This window comes from Pezoporus flaviventris, unplaced genomic scaffold (assembly GCF_033815535.1).
Source record: "Pezoporus flaviventris isolate CSIRO_AGI_PZ_B2104156 unplaced genomic scaffold, CSIRO_AGI_Pfla_v1 ptg000023l, whole genome shotgun sequence".
In the NCBI taxonomy this organism is placed as follows: domain Eukaryota; kingdom Metazoa; phylum Chordata; class Aves; order Psittaciformes; family Psittacidae; genus Pezoporus; species Pezoporus flaviventris.
This window is the reverse complement of record NW_026892571.1, coordinates 3379672-3398072: the sequence shown is the minus strand read 5'-3', so window position 1 is coordinate 3398072 and position 18401 is coordinate 3379672. Positions and strand designations below refer to the sequence as shown.

At 40.6% G+C, this 18401-nt stretch overlaps 1 protein-coding gene across 3 annotated transcripts in view; it reads right to left on the bottom strand.

The window, feature by feature from the left end:
- The window catches only part of DOCK2 (dedicator of cytokinesis 2), a 168386-nt gene that overhangs the window by 27358 nt on the left and 122627 nt on the right, over positions 1-18401 (bottom strand). For all 3 annotated transcript variants that reach the window (XM_061456407.1, XM_061456404.1, XM_061456405.1), the window contains exons 31-35: positions 15400-15500; positions 15248-15306; positions 12265-12413; positions 4899-4984; positions 555-711 (exon numbers count right to left, since the gene is read on the bottom strand). In XM_061456407.1, the coding sequence (XP_061312391.1) occupies positions 555-711; positions 4899-4984; positions 12265-12413; positions 15248-15306; positions 15400-15500 (552 nt within the window). The remainder of the gene's footprint in view (positions 1-554; positions 712-4898; positions 4985-12264; positions 12414-15247; positions 15307-15399; positions 15501-18401) is intronic.

Below are 18401 nucleotides of genomic sequence, written 5' to 3'. Positions count from 1 at the left end.
CCTCCAACCTTTACGCTGATGAAGGTTCCTCTGCAGCTTAGAGGAATTCTCTGGTAGAGGAATCTCTGTATGTGATAGCCTCAACACAGAATAGGAATAGAAAAAAGACAGGGTGGCCTACAGAGCAGAGACTCAAATCTTCTTGGCACCTCAGTGCAAGTGCATCTGCATCTGCAGATTTCTTCCCAGAAATTAAAACTGTAATTGCTGAATTGCTAAAGCAGCAAGCAGGTTAGCTTCTGATGCAAAACTTGACTTTGGAATAGCCCACTATTACATTAAGCCTATCAAAAGGTATACAAGCAATAGATTTCCTCATTTATCCACACAATCAAAGTGTATAAAACACACAAGCAAAACCAAAGAACTGAAGGACATTGCTTTCAGGTTTGTGCATATATCCACACAAGCAGATATAAAAGTCTATATCAGAGTTTAAATCACTACTGAGCATTGTCAGCCACTCTTGCCCCCAGGAAGATTTACCTTTACCATTACAAACTGCATTCTAAAGCTCTTCCCTGTCCTCACACAGGAATGACAAGAGAACATACCAGTAAGTTCACGGTGCAGCTCATGCGGTTATCCTTGTTCTCATCTTTCATCACAGTCCGGTAATCCAGCAGCTTCTCCAAGAGGCCTTTAACTAGGCAAACAAACCTTCCCACCAGGTGGCAAATGCCGGGATGCTGACCTGCACATTCTGTAAGGCTGCAAACACAGACCATGGGTTTATAGTACTGTGAGAATTAGTGGTCCAGCAGCTGAAAAACTCTTTGGACATGAAGGCCAATACCAAATTAGGGCTAAAGCAACTGCAGAATGCACTAGAAGTTCCCTTTGTGCCTTGGTAATTTAGAAATCCAGAAGACAGGTGGGATATAAATAAATAAATAAATAAAAATATGAGCCATTTACTTCTGGCTGAAGATAACTTCAAATTCAACCTGGATCTGTGGTATAACCAACTCAGGACTCTGGAATGGCACATCACTGTGCTAAAAACTATATCTTCCTCTCTGCTGTTACTGTGCAAAGGAAAATGCAACAGTTAGTACCTTCTCTTTGAACTTTCTGCTCACACTTCACTGTACAAACTAACATAAGTAACAATTTCAGGTCAAAAAAGATATTTACTAACCAGAGCAATTTGCCTGTGAGAAATAAGCAAACCCAAACATAAAGCTTCCTGCAGACTGAAAAGAAGCAGTTAGAACTAAGTGATAAAAATATAGGAAGGTGAGTTTTATACATCATATTCCAACTTACATTAACAATATTAGCAGATGCTGTTTCTATGAAGTGCTGAAGTGATTAAGAAGTAGATACTACACATTACTGTCACAGCTTTGTTTTTAAGCTTAACTGTTTAAACATTATGAAATGATCATCAGAATCTCATTAGGGATTATTTTCTTTCTCTTAAGAGCTTATTTCCTCTACTTAGCACTCTTGTTTTCCACTGGAATTCTCTCTGAGAAACTGCATTATTGTATATATATACACATATATGGGGGGTTTGTGGGTAGTTTTGGTTTGGTTTTTTTTTCACGTATATATTTCTAGATGCATGTGTTGGGTCTGGCTGAGGTGGAGTTAATGTTCCTCACAGTGCTGTGTTGCGTGTTGGGAGCTAGAAAGGTTGATAACACGCTACAGCTGAGCAGTGTTCCCCAGCATCAAGGCTGTCTTTCCAACATCCCCCTCACCAGTAGGCTGGGGGTGGGCACAGCCTGGAGAGCTGAGCCCAGTGACCAAAGGAACTGCAAACAGAACAGAAGAGAGGAATGTCTGTCTCATGAGGGAAGACTTAAAACGTTGTCTTGCTCAGCTTTATACAGTAATCCCAATAAAAAGAAGCTGTAAAACTTCAGAAGATTTTTTTCTTTTCCCCCAGGAGGGAGCAAGAAACCTTTGAATTTTTAAACAGAGCTTGAAAAAAAACCAGAATTTTTAAAAGACAAAATATTTTCATTAAAGCTCAAGACAACAACTGCATAACATGGGCCACTGCAATGATGGGGAACTGGAAAGCTTCCAAATGCTATTTTCTGTTGTGCCTATATTAGTAACTAAGCTATGCCAGAATTCATTTTCTGAGCTGGAGGCCAAGTGGCATGACACAATTCATATTCACATAGCTCGATTCTCCTCCACTTCCCAAAACAGGGCAGCCTTGTCTATTCTGCCTGTAGGGAGCAGCCTCTTATGTGTTCCACATTATCCCAACTCTTCCTTGGTGGTGTCCAGGACAGCATTCATCTGCACAGGTCACCACCCTACCATGGCACATGCCAACACTCGGGGCTATGGGCAAATGCCAAGCACCATTTACACATCTCCTGACCCTATGCAGTTTGTGGGGCATGAGTAAACGCCTGGCAACCAGCCAGTGTGGGTACATGTTGGCTGCTCAAGTCAGCACCAACTCACAGGAGTCACTGACTATGGCTACAATCTGCATTCAGGTGGGAACAGGAACTGTGCAGGACATGAGCTGATGAAAATATGACTAAATGAATAAATCTGGAGCCCAGTTTAACTGGGTTTCTATCCAGTTGGAACAGGGAGCTGAGGACAGAGGTTTGAAATCCCTGCTGTGAAAGGTGAGGAGGTAGGAAGGTTTAAACCTAACCAACCATACAACCAACAGAGAGGAGAGAACCGGGTCCTACCACAGACACGTCATCAGCCTCTGCTTCAGTTGTTCCTCTGCAGGCATCATTAAACGAGTTCAAGGGTGGAACAAAACAAATATTATCTGAAGATAATATGAAGTGACACCTTTAGATGTGTGGAGACCTTGAACTTAAAGTCTTGTAGAATGTGGGACCGTATCAAGGGGAAAAAATAGGTATATTAAAGAAAAAAGGGTGCTTTGGAAAGGCAAATGCTCTGAACTGTATTTGATGAGATTATTTAACTGCACGACTCAAAGATGGGGTTTAACTGCACAGGTTACACCGGTTCTCTAAAAAATACTTGCATGCAAGAGTAAACTGCAAACAAGACAAGCAAAGAGTTACACAGCTCAGAAACAGTGAACTGCAAAGAGCCTCCTGCACTACATCTGAAGGAGGCTCTTCTCTCTGCATTGCTAAACTCACAGTTTGACTACCTTCTCCAGCAATGAAATATTTCGAATTAGACATTGTAGGAATGTTCAGAGAACATTCCATATGGTAAACTGAAGTACTGGGGCTGTTTACCATAAAGAGAAGGCTGAAGGAAACTGAACAGCAGCTTTCAAATTTGTTTAAAGCTGCTACAAAGACAAATTGAAAAAATGATTCTTTGTGTCCCCTGTGGGTAGAACAAGAAATAACTGGCTTAAACTGAGGCAAGGAAGATTTGGTACGGATAGCTGGAAAAAAGCTTACTAACAGCAAGGGAAGTTTAGCAGTGCAGTCAATGTCCCTGTGTCAGCTGAATCTGCACATTCAGAGATGAGTGATTGTAGTGACAGCTCAGGCAGGCATCACAGTTTAGGCTTTGCAGTGGTGACGCACTCACAGACCTGGTTTTGGTCACACCACTATCTGCTCTGAACACCTGCATCACCTCTTAGCTATCATAACACTTGAAGCCAAGCCACATTCAAAATGGAAACATTAGTTCATTGCTCCCAGTTCACATAGTCACTGAACGTCAGGAAATGAGAGAAACATCTTTAAAACTTACCCCATCCTTGCCAGTGTTGCAGTTTCAAAGAACAGTTTCATATTGCTTAAAAGTGTCAGTACTTCTACCTTTTTCAGATCTGTCTCTACATTTTATCTGCCTCCTTATAGGCCAGAAATGAAACTAAAGTAGCAAACATTTAAATTATGTTTGATTTAAATGATGTTTCTTTTAAAAGTTACTATTTAATCAGAACATAATCACGTGTTATTTGCAGAAGATATCATTTACACATTATACTTTGATCGTAGAGTTCAGTATTTTTTACAAAATTATCTTTTCTCTGAAAGTAGATTTTTTTTTCCACTGCTAAATACACAAGGATTTGATGCTTCACCTGGTGAGGAATGTGACTTTGCCAGGCTTGCTACCCCTTACACAAAAGTACAATACATACAAGGTAACAGACTTGGAGAAAGTAAAAAACATACGTGCTACATGTCACAAGGCCTGTATTGATTTTGTCAGGTAGCTGTACTCAATAACTATTAGGTTATCAGCGCTACAGAAGGCACAGGAGGAGCAATGTGCTTCCTCACTGTTACAGTCCAAGGCCCAGAGCTAGGGACACAGTCTCAGAGGCAGGCATGAGGATTCCGACACTACCCAGTACATCCCACACACAGCCTGCCACAGGCACAGCGAGCACCTCTGAGAATAAACCTGAATGTGGGCAGCCAAGAGGAGGAGATGTTCTATCAGGCTCTGGGATTGTTAGAAACAGAGAAATAGAAATGTTATGAGTAAACTGCCACATTTTGCAATATTCTCATTCCAGTTGCCTTATGTAAATTCAGAGAATAACCCCTTGGAGTCCAAGCTACACATTGAGAAAAGCAAGGAAGACATTCTAAAATAACTTCTTACTACTGTGAAATAAAACCATGAAAGGTTATAAAGAAAAATAAATGGGAAAGACTAAAAAAGTGAATATTTGATTGTTTTTCTTTGAAAGTTGGATAGAGAAATGCAGGTTAGATATAATTTCTTCATAATTTAACTGGAACACAGAATACTGAAAAGCTACTAGAAAAATAGTTCAAATGAGAGAACCACAATCCAAACCAGGTTTACTCAAACAATATGTTATTTCCATCCCTTCATGAAAACAGATGTTAAGATTCTATGTTATTTTTAAGTGAGGTTACCAGCTTGAGAAGTGAACACAATAAGATAAAACCACATCCCAAAGGCATTTGTTCTGATGCACTGCTTACATGGACTCAAACAGCTGCATGTAGTGCTCATCTCCTCGTCCTCCTTCCACCTCATGGTCCAACTTCAGAATGATTTCATTTTCAAACTAAGAAAGAAAGAAACATAGAGGAGATACCCAGAGGTCAAACACATTTCAAGATGGCATCAATAGAATATCTGAGGATTGTTTGTTCTATCACATGCTCCCAAGGGTGAAGAGGAGAGTTTACAGGTCATGGAAGGAGGGGCTGGACACTTGGGAGGAATATAAGGCTGCTGCTAGAGGATGTAGGAAGGCAGCTAGGAGGACTAAGGCATCCTTAAAATTAAACCTGGCAAGAAGGGTCAAGGACAGCAAAAAGAGCTTTTTCAAATACATGGCAGACAAAACTAACACCAGAGGCAATGTAGGCCCACTGATGAACGGGATGGGTGCCCTGGTAACAGAAGATACAGAGATGGCAGAGTTACTGAATGCCTTCTTTGTCTCTGTCTACTCTGCTGCGGGCAGTCCTGAAGAGCCCTGTACCCCTGAGACCTTAGATGAAGTCAGGTCGACGGAGCGGTTTGCCTTAGTCAATGAGGAATGGGTTAGAGACCAGTTGAGCAATCTGGACATCCATAAATCCATGGGTCCAGATGGGATGCACCCGCGGGTGCTGAGGGAACTGGCGGAAGTCATTGCTAGACCACTCTCCATCATCTTTACCAAGTCTTGGGAAACGGGAGAGGTGCCTGAGGACTGGGCACTCCAGTCTTCAAAAAGGGCAAGAAGGAGGACCCGGGTAACTACAGACCGGTCAGCCTCACCTCCATCCCTGGGAAAGTGATGGAACACCTTATCCTTGGTACCATCTTAAGGCATATCAAGGATAAGAAGGTTATGAGGGGCAGTCAACATGGCTTCACCAGGGGGAAATCATGTTTGACCAATCTCTTAGCCTTTTATGAGGAAATAACACGGTGGATGGATGATGGCAGAGTGGTGGATGTGGTCTACCTTGACCTCAGCAAAGCATTTGACACAGTCTCCCACAGCATCCTCACGGCTAAAATGAGGAAGTGTGGACTGGATGATCAGGTAGTGAGGTGGACTGCGAACTGGCTGAAGGAGAGAAGCCAGAGAGTTGTAGTCTATGGGGCTGAGTCTAGTTGGAGGCCTGTAACTAGTGGAGTGCCTCAAGGGTCAGTACTGGGACCGGTATTATTTAATATATTCATCAATGATTTAGATGAGGGAATTGAGTGTACTATCAGCAAGTTTGCTGATGACACTAAGCTGGGAGGAGTGGCTGACACACCAGAAGGCTGTGCTGCCATCCAGCGAGACCTGGACAGGCTGGAGAGTTGGGCAGGGAATAACTTGATGAAATATAACAAGGGAAAGTGTAGAGTCCTGCATCTGGGCAGGAACAACCCCAGGTTCCAGTATAGGTTGGGGAACGACCTGTTAGAGAGCAGTGTAGGGGAGAGGGACCTGGGGGTCCTAGTGGACGACAGGATGACCATGAGCCAACACTGTGCCCTTGTGGCTAAGAAGGCCAATGGCATCCTGGGGTGTATTAGAAGGGCGGTGGTTAGTAGGTCGAGAGAGGTCCTCCTTCCCCTCTACTCTGCCCTGGTGAGACCGCATCTGGAGTATTGTGTCCAGTTCTGGGCCCCTCAGTTCAAGAAGGACAGGGAGCTGCTGGAGAGAGTCCAGCGCAGGGCAACAAAGATGATTAGGGGAGTGGAACATCTCCCTTATGAGGAAAGACTGAGGGAGCTGGGTCTCTATAGTTTGGAGAAGAGGAGACTGAGGGGTGACCTTATAAGTGTCTATAAATATATAAAGGGGGAGTGGCACGAGGATGGAGCCAGGCTTTACTCAGTGGCAAACAATGATAGGACAAGGGGTAATGGGTACAAACTGGAACACAAGAGGTTCCACTTAAACTTGAGAAGAAACTTCTTCTCAGTGAGGGTGACGGAACACTGGAACAGGCTGCCCGGGGAGGTTGTGGAGTCTCCTTCCCTGGAGACATTCAAAACCCGCCTGGACACATTCCTGTGTAACATTATCTAGGTGTTCCTGCTCCGGCAGGGGGATTGGACTAGATGATCTTTCGAGGTCCCTTCCAATCTCTAACATACTGTGATACTGTGATACTGTGATACTGTGAAGGGTTAAATGCTTGAATGCATTCCAGTTGAATAATGCCCACCTGACTGTCTCCAGATACCTGTTTCTTAGGGCAAATTAATAAAATAACCTGAGGGTATACATACATAGGGTTTGTTTGGGGTGTCCCCATTTTCTAAGCACCTAAAAGGATTGATTTGTGTGTTTGAAAAATGTCCTCAAATAGTTGATATTCAGCATCAGACTTGTAACAGAAATACAAAAGGTATTTGAAAGGTTTTGTGTTGGGTTCCCCCTCTCCCCCCTCCCCAATACAAAATGATTTTATGATAGTATTTTCAAGAGGTGTGAAATATCACAGATTGGGTTGGAAGGGACCTTAAAGATCATCAGCACATTTGAAGATGACTGAGTAGGAAAGCAATGTTCATGAAAACATGAATAGCACTGGTTTAAAAGGACGTAGAATGGTTAAAATAGTCTGCTGCCTGGATGAAGAACATACAGTGCTGTTAATTATCACTGAGATGCCTGCATATAAAAAGTCATTGCTGAATATGAATTTGCAAACCTCTACAGTATGCACATGAGAAACATTAACAGCAGAACAGAACTCCAGAACTCAGCAGCATTAGTCCAGTATTCCAACAGAAGCTTGCAGCACATGTTTCATCTCTGGGCACACTGAATAGGCTCTATACTGCTCCTCGAAATACTTAATGACTTCAGATCTCAGAGTCTCCATTGCAAAATACTTCCCATAATGTTTTCTCTGAGAAAACTAGAAATTGTTTAGTAGAAACAGAAATCCCTTTTTCTGATTTGAGTAGAAGGAAAAGACTACTACATTGGTGCCATTTCTTGCTTTTATTTTCTACAAGAGTGTCAAATAAGAGGGAACTTTATTTTTTCCTTAGAGGCTACAAAAAATCTTGGTTTGTTAGGAGCACCAGGACTCTGTGATCCAGAACAATTCTTTGTCCTGTTACTTGCAGGTTTTGCTGCTCTAATATTAGTTCTTTCTCTGTAATTTCAATACAAATTAAAGATTGACAGTGGAACAGTACATACTATACCAATACCAGAGAATAAAGTGCTATAATTGACATATAGAGAAACAAGGGGGGGAATAAAATTACCCTGGCTGCTTCAGGGTGCAAAAGAAATTTAGAGGACTCAGAATTAATTTCTATGTGTAAATACGATGTGTTTTAGTCCATATATGTTAAGTGGGTAATATAGTCACATGGCAGTTTCAGGACAAGGCAATATTAAGCAAAACCACCTAATCTAGTAATTTTCTAGAGGTTTTTCTGTGGACTTACTGTGGTAAGACATAAATCTGTGAATATAGTGCAAGTCAAGCGCCAGTTAAAAACCATCCACCTCTTAAATCCTTCCTAGCACTTATTCAGCAGGTAGAGAATTGATTACTTCACTAAGAGGCAATCATTTCACAGACGCTGGATCAGGACTAAAAACCTCTTCCTAAGCATCTTTCCTGCAGTTTCTCAACAAACTGCAGCAAAGCCAGTTGCTTGAACCAAAACAGATAAAATAGCTGGCAGAAATATAGAATAAAGTTGTGGTGGTTTAAACCCAGCCAGTAACTCAGCACCAGCAGCCACTCGCTCATCCCTGGGTGGGATGGGGAGGAGAATGGAAAGAATGTAAACCCCAAGAGCTGAGATAAGGCCAATCCAGTAACTAAAGTATAATACAAAACTACTACTTCTACCACAAATAATAATGTTAAGGGAAATAACAAGGGGAGAGGATATAAAACTAAAAGGGTAAAAAACCCCAAAATAGTAACCAGCAGTGATGCCCAATACAATTGCTCACCACCCCCTGACCAATACTCAGCCAAGCAGCAATCTGGGCCTTCTGGGTAACTGCCCCCAGGTTATATACTGGCCATGACGTGCTGTGGTGTGGAATACCCCTTTTGGCTAGTTCAGGTCAGGTGCCCTGTCTCTGCTTCCTCATGGTTTCTTGTGCCGCTCCTCACTGTCAGAGCATGAGAGACTGAAAAGTCCTTGATCAGGGTAAGTGCTACTGGGCAACAACTAAACCATCAGTGTGTTATCAGCATTGTTCTCAGACTAAAGCCAAAACACAGCACTGCACCAGCTACTAAGAAAAAGAAAAAAGAAACCCTGTTAGAGCTGAAACCAGGACAAAAGTTTTAATGTGTCTGTGCTAAAATTAAGCTCTGGAAAGGGTATTTCTCCTCTCACTTAAACAGAGTGTGCCTAATTGTTATTGGCAAAAATCTGCCTTTAAAACACCTGCTTACCTATCTAATAGATCCCAGAATTCTCCACATCTCTGAACACACTTTAATACCAAACTACAAAACATACCATCTTTCTCTACATGGATCTGTCCAAAGCACCAAGCCATACAAACCTGGTGTCTGCTAACGGATTGATCTCACATCCTTCTGAAATCTTTATACATAATAAAATTTCAAGGAAGAAAAATGAGTGCTTACAGCAATTAAAGATCACATGCAGCAGAGGAGCTTGCTGAGAATACCTTTATTCACTCCTTTGGTAAACTTTGACAGCTGTTAGCTCAGGAAGACAAAGGGCTCCTTCAGATTCACTAAGAATAAATGTCTATCCTCTACCAGTAAGTCTGCGAGCCCAAGAGCATACCATCAGGCAGCACTATTTTCTGGCACAATCCATTGACAGTGGAAAGCCACCAACCTCCCCAGATGGCTTCAGCAACTGGTGGAGCCAGTGGGAGAGACTAAATTGAAAATACCAAGCACAAACAGAAGGACTTATTTGAACAAGAATATAAACACAGATGAATTACTCTTTCTTAAACCAATTTAAATCCATAACATAACTCGGATCAATGTTTTTTAAATCATATTTTCATTTGCATTGCAAAGAGCCATTTTTTAAATTTTGTTTTCTTTTTTAAGTAAGTCTTTTTTCAGTTTCTGGCCTCACATGATCAGGTAGAACAAATAGCATGAGGCTGCTTCATGATGTGCCTTGCATTAGGAAGTCTTACTAAAATGCACAAGCTGATCTTGCAAAGAAAGATGGGTTATCAACATTTCAGGAGGGGATTCCTTCAACATGTGCCCAACACAAAGGCAATTATGTTCCCTTTATACACCTATGTGTATATCCTATTACACCAACTTTAAGAATAATATGTCATTCTTGAGATAGGCAGAGGTGGAATTGTGTTTTCTCTGGGATTAGTTGATTTCCTAGAAAGAGCTATATAAAATAAAACCCCTGCTGGATAAATTGAAATAACTTTACACCCTTAGTGCACATCTATTGTGTGCATAAAGCAGGACACAGCCTCGTGAGCTAGCACCGACACATGTGTCCAGCAGAAGGGAGCCCTGCCACACACGTGTCCTGGCACAGGACCATACCAGGGTGTGGAAATCAATCTTTTGGGGAAGGTTTATCAAATCACCTGGCAGGCACCAGTCAAGCTCTAGTTCAAGTGCTGGTACAGCCTCAACTAGTAAAGATGGCTCCATTTGCGCTTGTTTCCCCTATCTCATTAGAGAAGATTAGATTAGAAATGAATTATTTATGTTTAAAGTTCAGCAAAATGATGTCTTAATTGAATGTCAACCTGGGCTCTTGAATGCCTAAGGCAGTCTTGAAATAACATGCTCAAAATTTCATACTAAAGCTTGAAGACAATATCCTTTATAATGCTCACTACCAATGTGTTAGTGAAAATTGGCCACTGGCAAAAGGTACACTTTAAATGTTCCTGCATCAAATAATTTTCCACTCATATTCATTCTTTGCCCTTTCTAATTAACATGGTAAGAATATTAAGTCATAAAACTTAATGTGCCTTTCCTTTAAAATAGATATTCTTAAATACTCACCAGAACTGCCAAACTTACAGATCCAAGTTTAAGAAATGTATCTTAATTACCTGATCCATAGGAGAGGATAAAATCTGCAATTCTTAACAGTAAATGACTGCAAATCCTAAAGCAGATCATTAGAAACCAGTGAGACTCAGCTGCTCAATTATGAAATAGTTTTACTGCCATCTGATAAAAATTACCTCGTTTTTAACCTGCAAAAAAAACCAGCCTCCGTGTCCCACAGCGCTGAAAAAATAGCACCTGAAACTTACCCATATTAGCATAAGAAGTGGTTTAAGGGTGACACAAGTGCCTGGCATCTTCCAGGCTCCTAAGCTGCTGTTCCTGTTAATCAGTCACTATGACTGATGAGCGTTCAGGATTTCTGCTCTGTACAGATCTGTGCATCTCTCCCAAGAGACAAAATATGAGCCAAGAGCAGGAAAACATTTTTAAGAAGCCAAATACAGGACTACTAGGACACTGAGGGAACAGATGCACAGAAGCAATGTGGCTTTTAAGCTTGGCCTTGAAGCAGAAGCTTTGCCCTGTGGAATACAGACCAAAATGGAAATACCATCTGCTTGCCTGTTTCACACGTGGTTGACACAGAAATGCCCCATGTGATTATAAGCATTAAACATAGCTGGACATGTAAGTGAGAGACCTATATTTACTTCCCGATGAATGTCTAAAATTATGACTTCTCATTTGCCACTTACTGTTACACAGGTTGTTCTGAATTCATTATTTGTGTAACTACAAAGCCTGAATCTCCAATTTGAAATTCACTGTGAGAGGCAGTGTGCCAACACAGAATAAAGTGAGGCCTTATTCTCACTGAAACACAAAAGTCAGCTAGGAGAGAAACTGCCCAGGTAGACACAGCAAGCAGTGGCAGGAGATTCAGATCACTCTCCCAACCATCCTAGCCCACCATGCCACTATCAATCAAAAACCTTTAATACTTGTAAATTTAAAATCATTTTCCTTTTCCAAATGACTGTAGAACATATTTTAGGCATGTCAGTTCTTCACAGTGGTTATTTTTCTTACAATAAATATTTAGAAAAGCTAGAGTTTCCTTAGAAATCTGGGAATACAGAATTAAGTATTCTTTCTGTCAGATACTCTGCATAAAGAATTGGATGAAAATCCTTCAACCTCTCTGGGCCCCCATTCCAGCACCTCATTGCTGTCATTGTCATATTTAAGTCCAACTAAATCACCCTGGAGAGCCTACAGTCGCTTGCACAAGAGCTATTCCTTTGTTCTTAATAGTTTGGATTTTAATTTCTGTGAGCACAAAAGCCTACACAACACATTTCCCAGAAATAAACTGACTGCATAGCATTTGAACCGATTTCCTTTCTCATAGAGTATTTTTAATTACCTTCTTGAATTCTCCTGTCCTTTGATATTCACACAGCATCATGTCAAAGAAAATTGGGATCGTGGCTTTTTGTAGTTCAACTTCCGGAATTAGGGTCATTTCCAAGATGGGGCCAACCATCCCCGGAATAAAGCAAATTTTATTGTGGCCTGAAACAGAAACACAGATTGGGTATTTGAGAGGAAAGAAAAAAAACAAAACATCTCTTTTAAGAATACATTTGGGACATGCAATCATTTAAAGCAATGGTTTAAACCACCTGTGTTGGTAAAGTCTTACAACTTAGTCACTCATCCCTATTCCCTGTCAGAAGCTGAAAGCATGTTTAATGGCTACAGCCTCAGCCTAAGACACTAGAATTGAGTGCAAAAGTGTATGCCACTCAGTTGGCATTTCCTGTGACCATGTCTGGTTTTCAGCTTTTGGTATTGCCTTTTAAAAACACAAAGTAGAAAATAATAAAACACCCTAAGAATACCCCAAATTCCATCAGTAGGAGAGCACCACAGGATAATATCTCATGGTGTAGCATTGCTGGCTTATGAAAGGGAAAAACATTACTTGTTTTTATTTCTGAATAGCATCAAACTTGGCAACCAATATCTCAAACCAACCAGAGCAACAAACATTGCAAGCAACAACAGAAACACTATCCCTTAAACCCACACCAAATCATCTTGCAGCACAGCTGTTATCAGCTGCCAAAAGACATCCAAACCTGCAAACAACTCAACCAGGTCCAAGATATTCTTCAAATGCTCCTTGTTTGCTGGGAAAGAAAAACATTTGGTATGTGGAGCAAACCACCAGCAAAATCCCCTGCCCTGTGTAAGAGTGCCAATACTGCCTACCACATGTAAGAAGATAAAAATGCTGTTATAAACATGTCTGGTCTTTTGCTCCGTAACTGAAAAGTATTGCGATTTTACTCTCACATGGGTGCCACACTCATGTAATTCTAAGCACAAGTGAACTATGACTTTGTTTATGCAACATCAGTTTCAATTCCACTCATGTTGACCAAAATCACTATTAATCCTTGTTAAATCAGTAACATCAATAAGGTTTAAAAGAATCTTACAGAGACTGAATAGCTTGCAATGCCTACATGTATTAGACCCTTCAGGTCTGCAATTCTTAACAGCTACAGAAATTCATGTATTACATCACGATCCATTCACCTCCAGAATCTTTACTTTACCAGACAATCCTCTGATACGAGTAGAAAAGACAAACTTTGAGCTAAGCAACAGCAGTGCTATTGCTTGGCCCAGAAGCTAATCCTACACTTAAACCCAAAAGAACTTAGCACAGAGCCTCAAATAAACAAACACATAAAAACATCTAAAAATATAAAAAGGCTTTCTGAAGACTATCCAGCCATCAGCAACTGCTGTTTCCACTGCCGGAATCAAGAGTAACATCTCAAACCACACCGTGACTGAAATGTGCAGAGGAAGACAATCTGCCCCAGAAAACAGGGCACTTCTTAATTTGAAAGGCCCTCTGAAGGTCACAGTATGAGATTCTCTGACATGCATTTGCCTGCTTCAGTCCTACTGTACATGTACCCCTCAACTGTGATTTATAAAGATGCTCCACAGCTCGTCAGAATGCAGATTCCTTTTCGTTAAAGCTACAGAAGAAGCCTGAAAATTATAGAAAATAAATAGAAGGGGCATTTAGTCTTAAGTGAGAATTACTGCCTATTAGTTAGAAACATTTCTCAATCTGTATGTCTCACTTTTCCCATTAGGAATGTAAGACAATATTATTCAAATAAATTAATAATGCATGTGGATATTAGAAAACAATTTTTGGTCTTCACCATTCTGCTAGATGGAACTGTTAAAGGCCCTTAAATTTGTATAAAACCATTGTGTTTGCTGGTTTTATTCTGGACCCTCAGATCCAGCCTGAGGAGGATGCAAACAGCAAATTTCAGATACACACAAGAGGAAGAGTGCGTCTGCAGGATTTGTTGTACTTTGTTGTAAAATGAAAACATGAACGTTTATTTTAAGAAACAGATGTTAATGGTTCAGGATTCATTTGAATGGTTCCACAATTCATTTGAAAACAATTAAGTTGAAACGTACACCTACCAGTAGCGAGGAGGACAGTGGTGCTAAATGAGGGAATTAATGACTGTGCTCAAAACAGGTTGGAGAGTTCACCAATTAATCACCAAAATTATCACAGCCTTTAAAATCTTGACTACATCTTTTTGATACAGCACAGCACAGCAATGCATTAAAACTTATTTTTGAATAAGAAATACTAAAAGAAAAAAGAAGAAAGGAAAGACTGGAAGGGGGATATATCACCAGAAGCAGCATGTGCAAGGTGATGAGATAATTTCAAATCCCCAGGCAAGCACCTGGGAAGCTAGAATGTTTACAGAGGTTATAAAGAATTTTCACATGTCCTAATATGAGAAGTTTGCAAAAAGTTACACATTTGGCTTGCATTTTAAAGTATCATCATAACTGTCTTCATTGTATGTTTCAAAGAACCTCTATCTTACATATATTCATATAACAACCCGTTGCTGTTCCCTTCACCATCAACTGTCAAAGGAGCAGTAGCAGAACAAGACTGTACAGCACATGTAAAAACATTTTGGCATTTTAATGCAGCAGATTGCAAATCTGAGCCAAGTAATTCCTGGAACTGTAGATTCAGAATGAGCCTTCTTGGGGAAAATTTATTTGGTCTCTATTTCAGCTAAATAATGTTTCTGAAATCTTCTGATTCCAGCCATCTCAGAAATCTGAGAGCAGGTTGTGTGTTCTCTTAGGAATAAGCAATGAGCAGTAGTCAGACTGTATCTCATGTCAGTCCCAAGCTTAATCACAGCAATGAAAACATATGTAAGTTCAAATAGCAGAACTATTAACAGAAGCCCTTCATGTCAGATAGTTGTCAGTGAGAAAAGCAATATGCTGTGGATTCGGTTGAATCAAGCCCATTTGCTACTCACCAAGTTTGTACCACATGTCCCGGATAGCAAAGCCAATTAAACATCTCATATCTCCATATCTAGAGAAAAAAAAAAAAAAAAAAAAGGCATTATAATTATCCTAATTTTACTAAAAAAATGAAGACATAAGCTAAAGTATCAGTTTTGCTTACTTGGTCTGGATTTTGCTGTACTTTGCATGGGAAAAGTTTTCTAGCTGTAGTGAATCTTGGGTAATAAAAGCCACAGCCAAATGAAAGTAGTTGTTCCACAGCTGTAAATTGAATATAAGGAAATTATAATAGTTTTGAGAAAAGCAGGAATCATATTAAACTATGCATAATGCTGAATAATTTATGGAACCAAATGATGCAAGCAATATGAGATTGTTATATTATGCAAAGATGTACATCATCGGTATTATGCAATTAGCTGGAAAGCAAGCAAGAAAGCAGGAAATATGCATTTTAATGGCCACTACTACAGATTTGCTCTTAATAACACAGCAGCTGAATAAATATTGCTAAAAAAAAGATTCACAGGAGATTCATTAGCTAATGACATTAAGCCATGAACCATAGCAGGCCTAGTGAAATACATTACGTGCCAGTGAATCTTAACAACATGGAGCTAAAGGCATCCAATATAATCACACTGTATTTCAGAACTACTTCAAAGGGCTTCTCTTTGGAATCTAATCCAACAACCATTTCTGTGCAGCTCCAACATATTTTGCTAAGAGCTCTCTACATGAAACAAGGACAAAACACATCCCTAAATAACTACTAATAGCACTAATAGTGAGGCATGTACTTGAAATAAAAGGCAAACCCTTGTATTTCCAGTGCAAAACCCTGCATTTCTGAAGCAAATCACTTGTACTCCAGACAAACAAAATGAGGTACTTCTTTTATATGCTAGAGATGGAGAGGGAAAAAAAAGACACTTCACTAGGAAACACAAATTTAAGGAAGTAAAGACTATTTTCAGAATCTTCTAAGCAGTCAGCAGTGACGTTAGACACTTAAAAACATAGTGGCATCTAAAAATATGCATGGAAGGTATCAGTGAGATGGTAGGAAGACAATGGCAAATGCATTCAGTGGTAACTGAAAGGAGAGAAACAAAACATAACATTATTACCCCAGTTTGGGAGTCCTCGCTTAGCCTAGAAATGTTTCATCTAAACCACAAGTGACCTCTGTCCTTTATAACCTGGGAAACATGGGCACAAATAACCACGAAAAATAGATACCAACACGCACACATGCAGACATTTCCTATAGTAGGTAAGATTCTCAAACATGCTCTACAATGTGAAGATCCTGCCTATAATTCAGTTTTCTCTTTGAGGCCCAACTAAAGCTTTCCCAGTCAGACTTGCTCATGTAAAAGCCCTAAGGAGGGCTGTGCCCATCCATAAGTGATTTGAGTCCAGAGAGCAGTCACCCCACTGCTGCCAGCCAGCTGCAAGTGGCACAGCACTGGAGACACCAGTGACTGGTGTATAGCGCACCATTCAAAGATGCTCTGAATGCACCCAAGCCAGCCTTATTAAAAACTACATTTCAGTATGAGCAGCTATTTCCCCCCTTAATTCAAACATTTAAATTATGCTCATATCTAGTTTTTGACAGTATATTAATAGTACATACTAATTCAGAGCCCTTTTTCCCCCAGGAAAAGTGTTATTTATGCCCTTGAAGGCCTGTTCCCCCCTCCATCAAACATTTTAAAAGATGAATTTGATCAGTTTAGAGCCCTCAGTCCCTTGAGAAGCCACACTTATTGACACGTAGGGAATGTTCTTTGCATATGTCAATTATAGCAGGAAAATGGAAAATTTCTCAAATCATTCTAGACTATGGGGAGAAAAATGAAACCTATTGCTACAGCTAGTAGTCTGTTTAGTCACCTAAGAGCTCCAAGTTCAATGACACTTTTGCCAGAGACACATCCTAAGGACTCAATATCTGTATATAGAAAATATGGTTTCTTTCATCCTCATAATACCCTGTGATGGCTGAAAAACAAAGACGATCCTTTACATTTTGATAGCATATCCAAATTATGGACTTGCAAGCTTTTAAGCACCAAAACTAACTTTAAATCCCAGGAGGCAAAACAGTCTCATAAAAGTAGGAATTGGCAAACGCTGAAATAAACAGATTTTTTAAATGCAAAAACTACGCATATAAGACGTGTTCCGTTTTCTCAGGCCTGCAATAACATTCCAAGCTGGTCTGCATGTGAATATGTAGTTATCCAGCATGCAGCAGGGCTGAAGTGATGTAGCACAGTGAGAGGACCAGAGCTCTCATGCTCTGGTTTGTGTGACACCTGCACTTTGCTTGTTTCTTGAACATGAACCCCAGTGCTGAGCTGTCAGCTGGGGACAGAGTGCTGGAGACAGAATGCGAGCTGAGAAGGGACCCGTCTCTGTCATTAGGTATCAGCTGTTCACTGCAAGCCCATGCTGAGATGCAGCAGGTGACAGCAGCAGCACAGGCAGAACATGGCAACTACATTGCCTGAGCACGGTGCAGCCATGCGTGCTGAGGGCCTCAGATCTATTCCCCTCTATACAGGTCTAAGGGAACTTAGGAGAAAAGGATCTCTCAACTGTGGGATTGTTTTTCCCAAGAAAGCAAAGGGTGCCTTCCCCCTAGAAAATGTGACAGCTGCTCCACTGGGACACGCGGAGTTAGTTTAGTAATTCCTGTCCATTGTGCAAAGAAGAGGAGATCTGCATGATTTTCAGGATAACTACCCCAGGTTAGCCCTGCTGCCTCCTCTTCAGACACCCCTCTGGAAGAAAGCCTTTATGGCATGACTGCCTAGCCTTTAGCCCCTGCTTTCTCTACATACCTCTATGCTCAACTCTTTTTGATAATGTAGGAGAAACTTGAAGTCCTTGGAGACTGTTGAAGTGCTGACAAATTACTGCAGACCCTAAAGGTACTCTGGTCTTTTATAAAACAGACTAGATGATAGTTTCAGTTTGGGGTTGTTTTTTTTTTTCTCTTTAAATATTGTGGTAAAATCAAGTTCAGCCCCTTGAGAGCAGCAGACAGAACTTTTCAGACAGATACTGGGTTCTTTACATGGATTTTGTAGATAAATGACACTTAAACATTTGGCCTGTATGCAGAATTGCTGGTAGTTACAAAGCTAT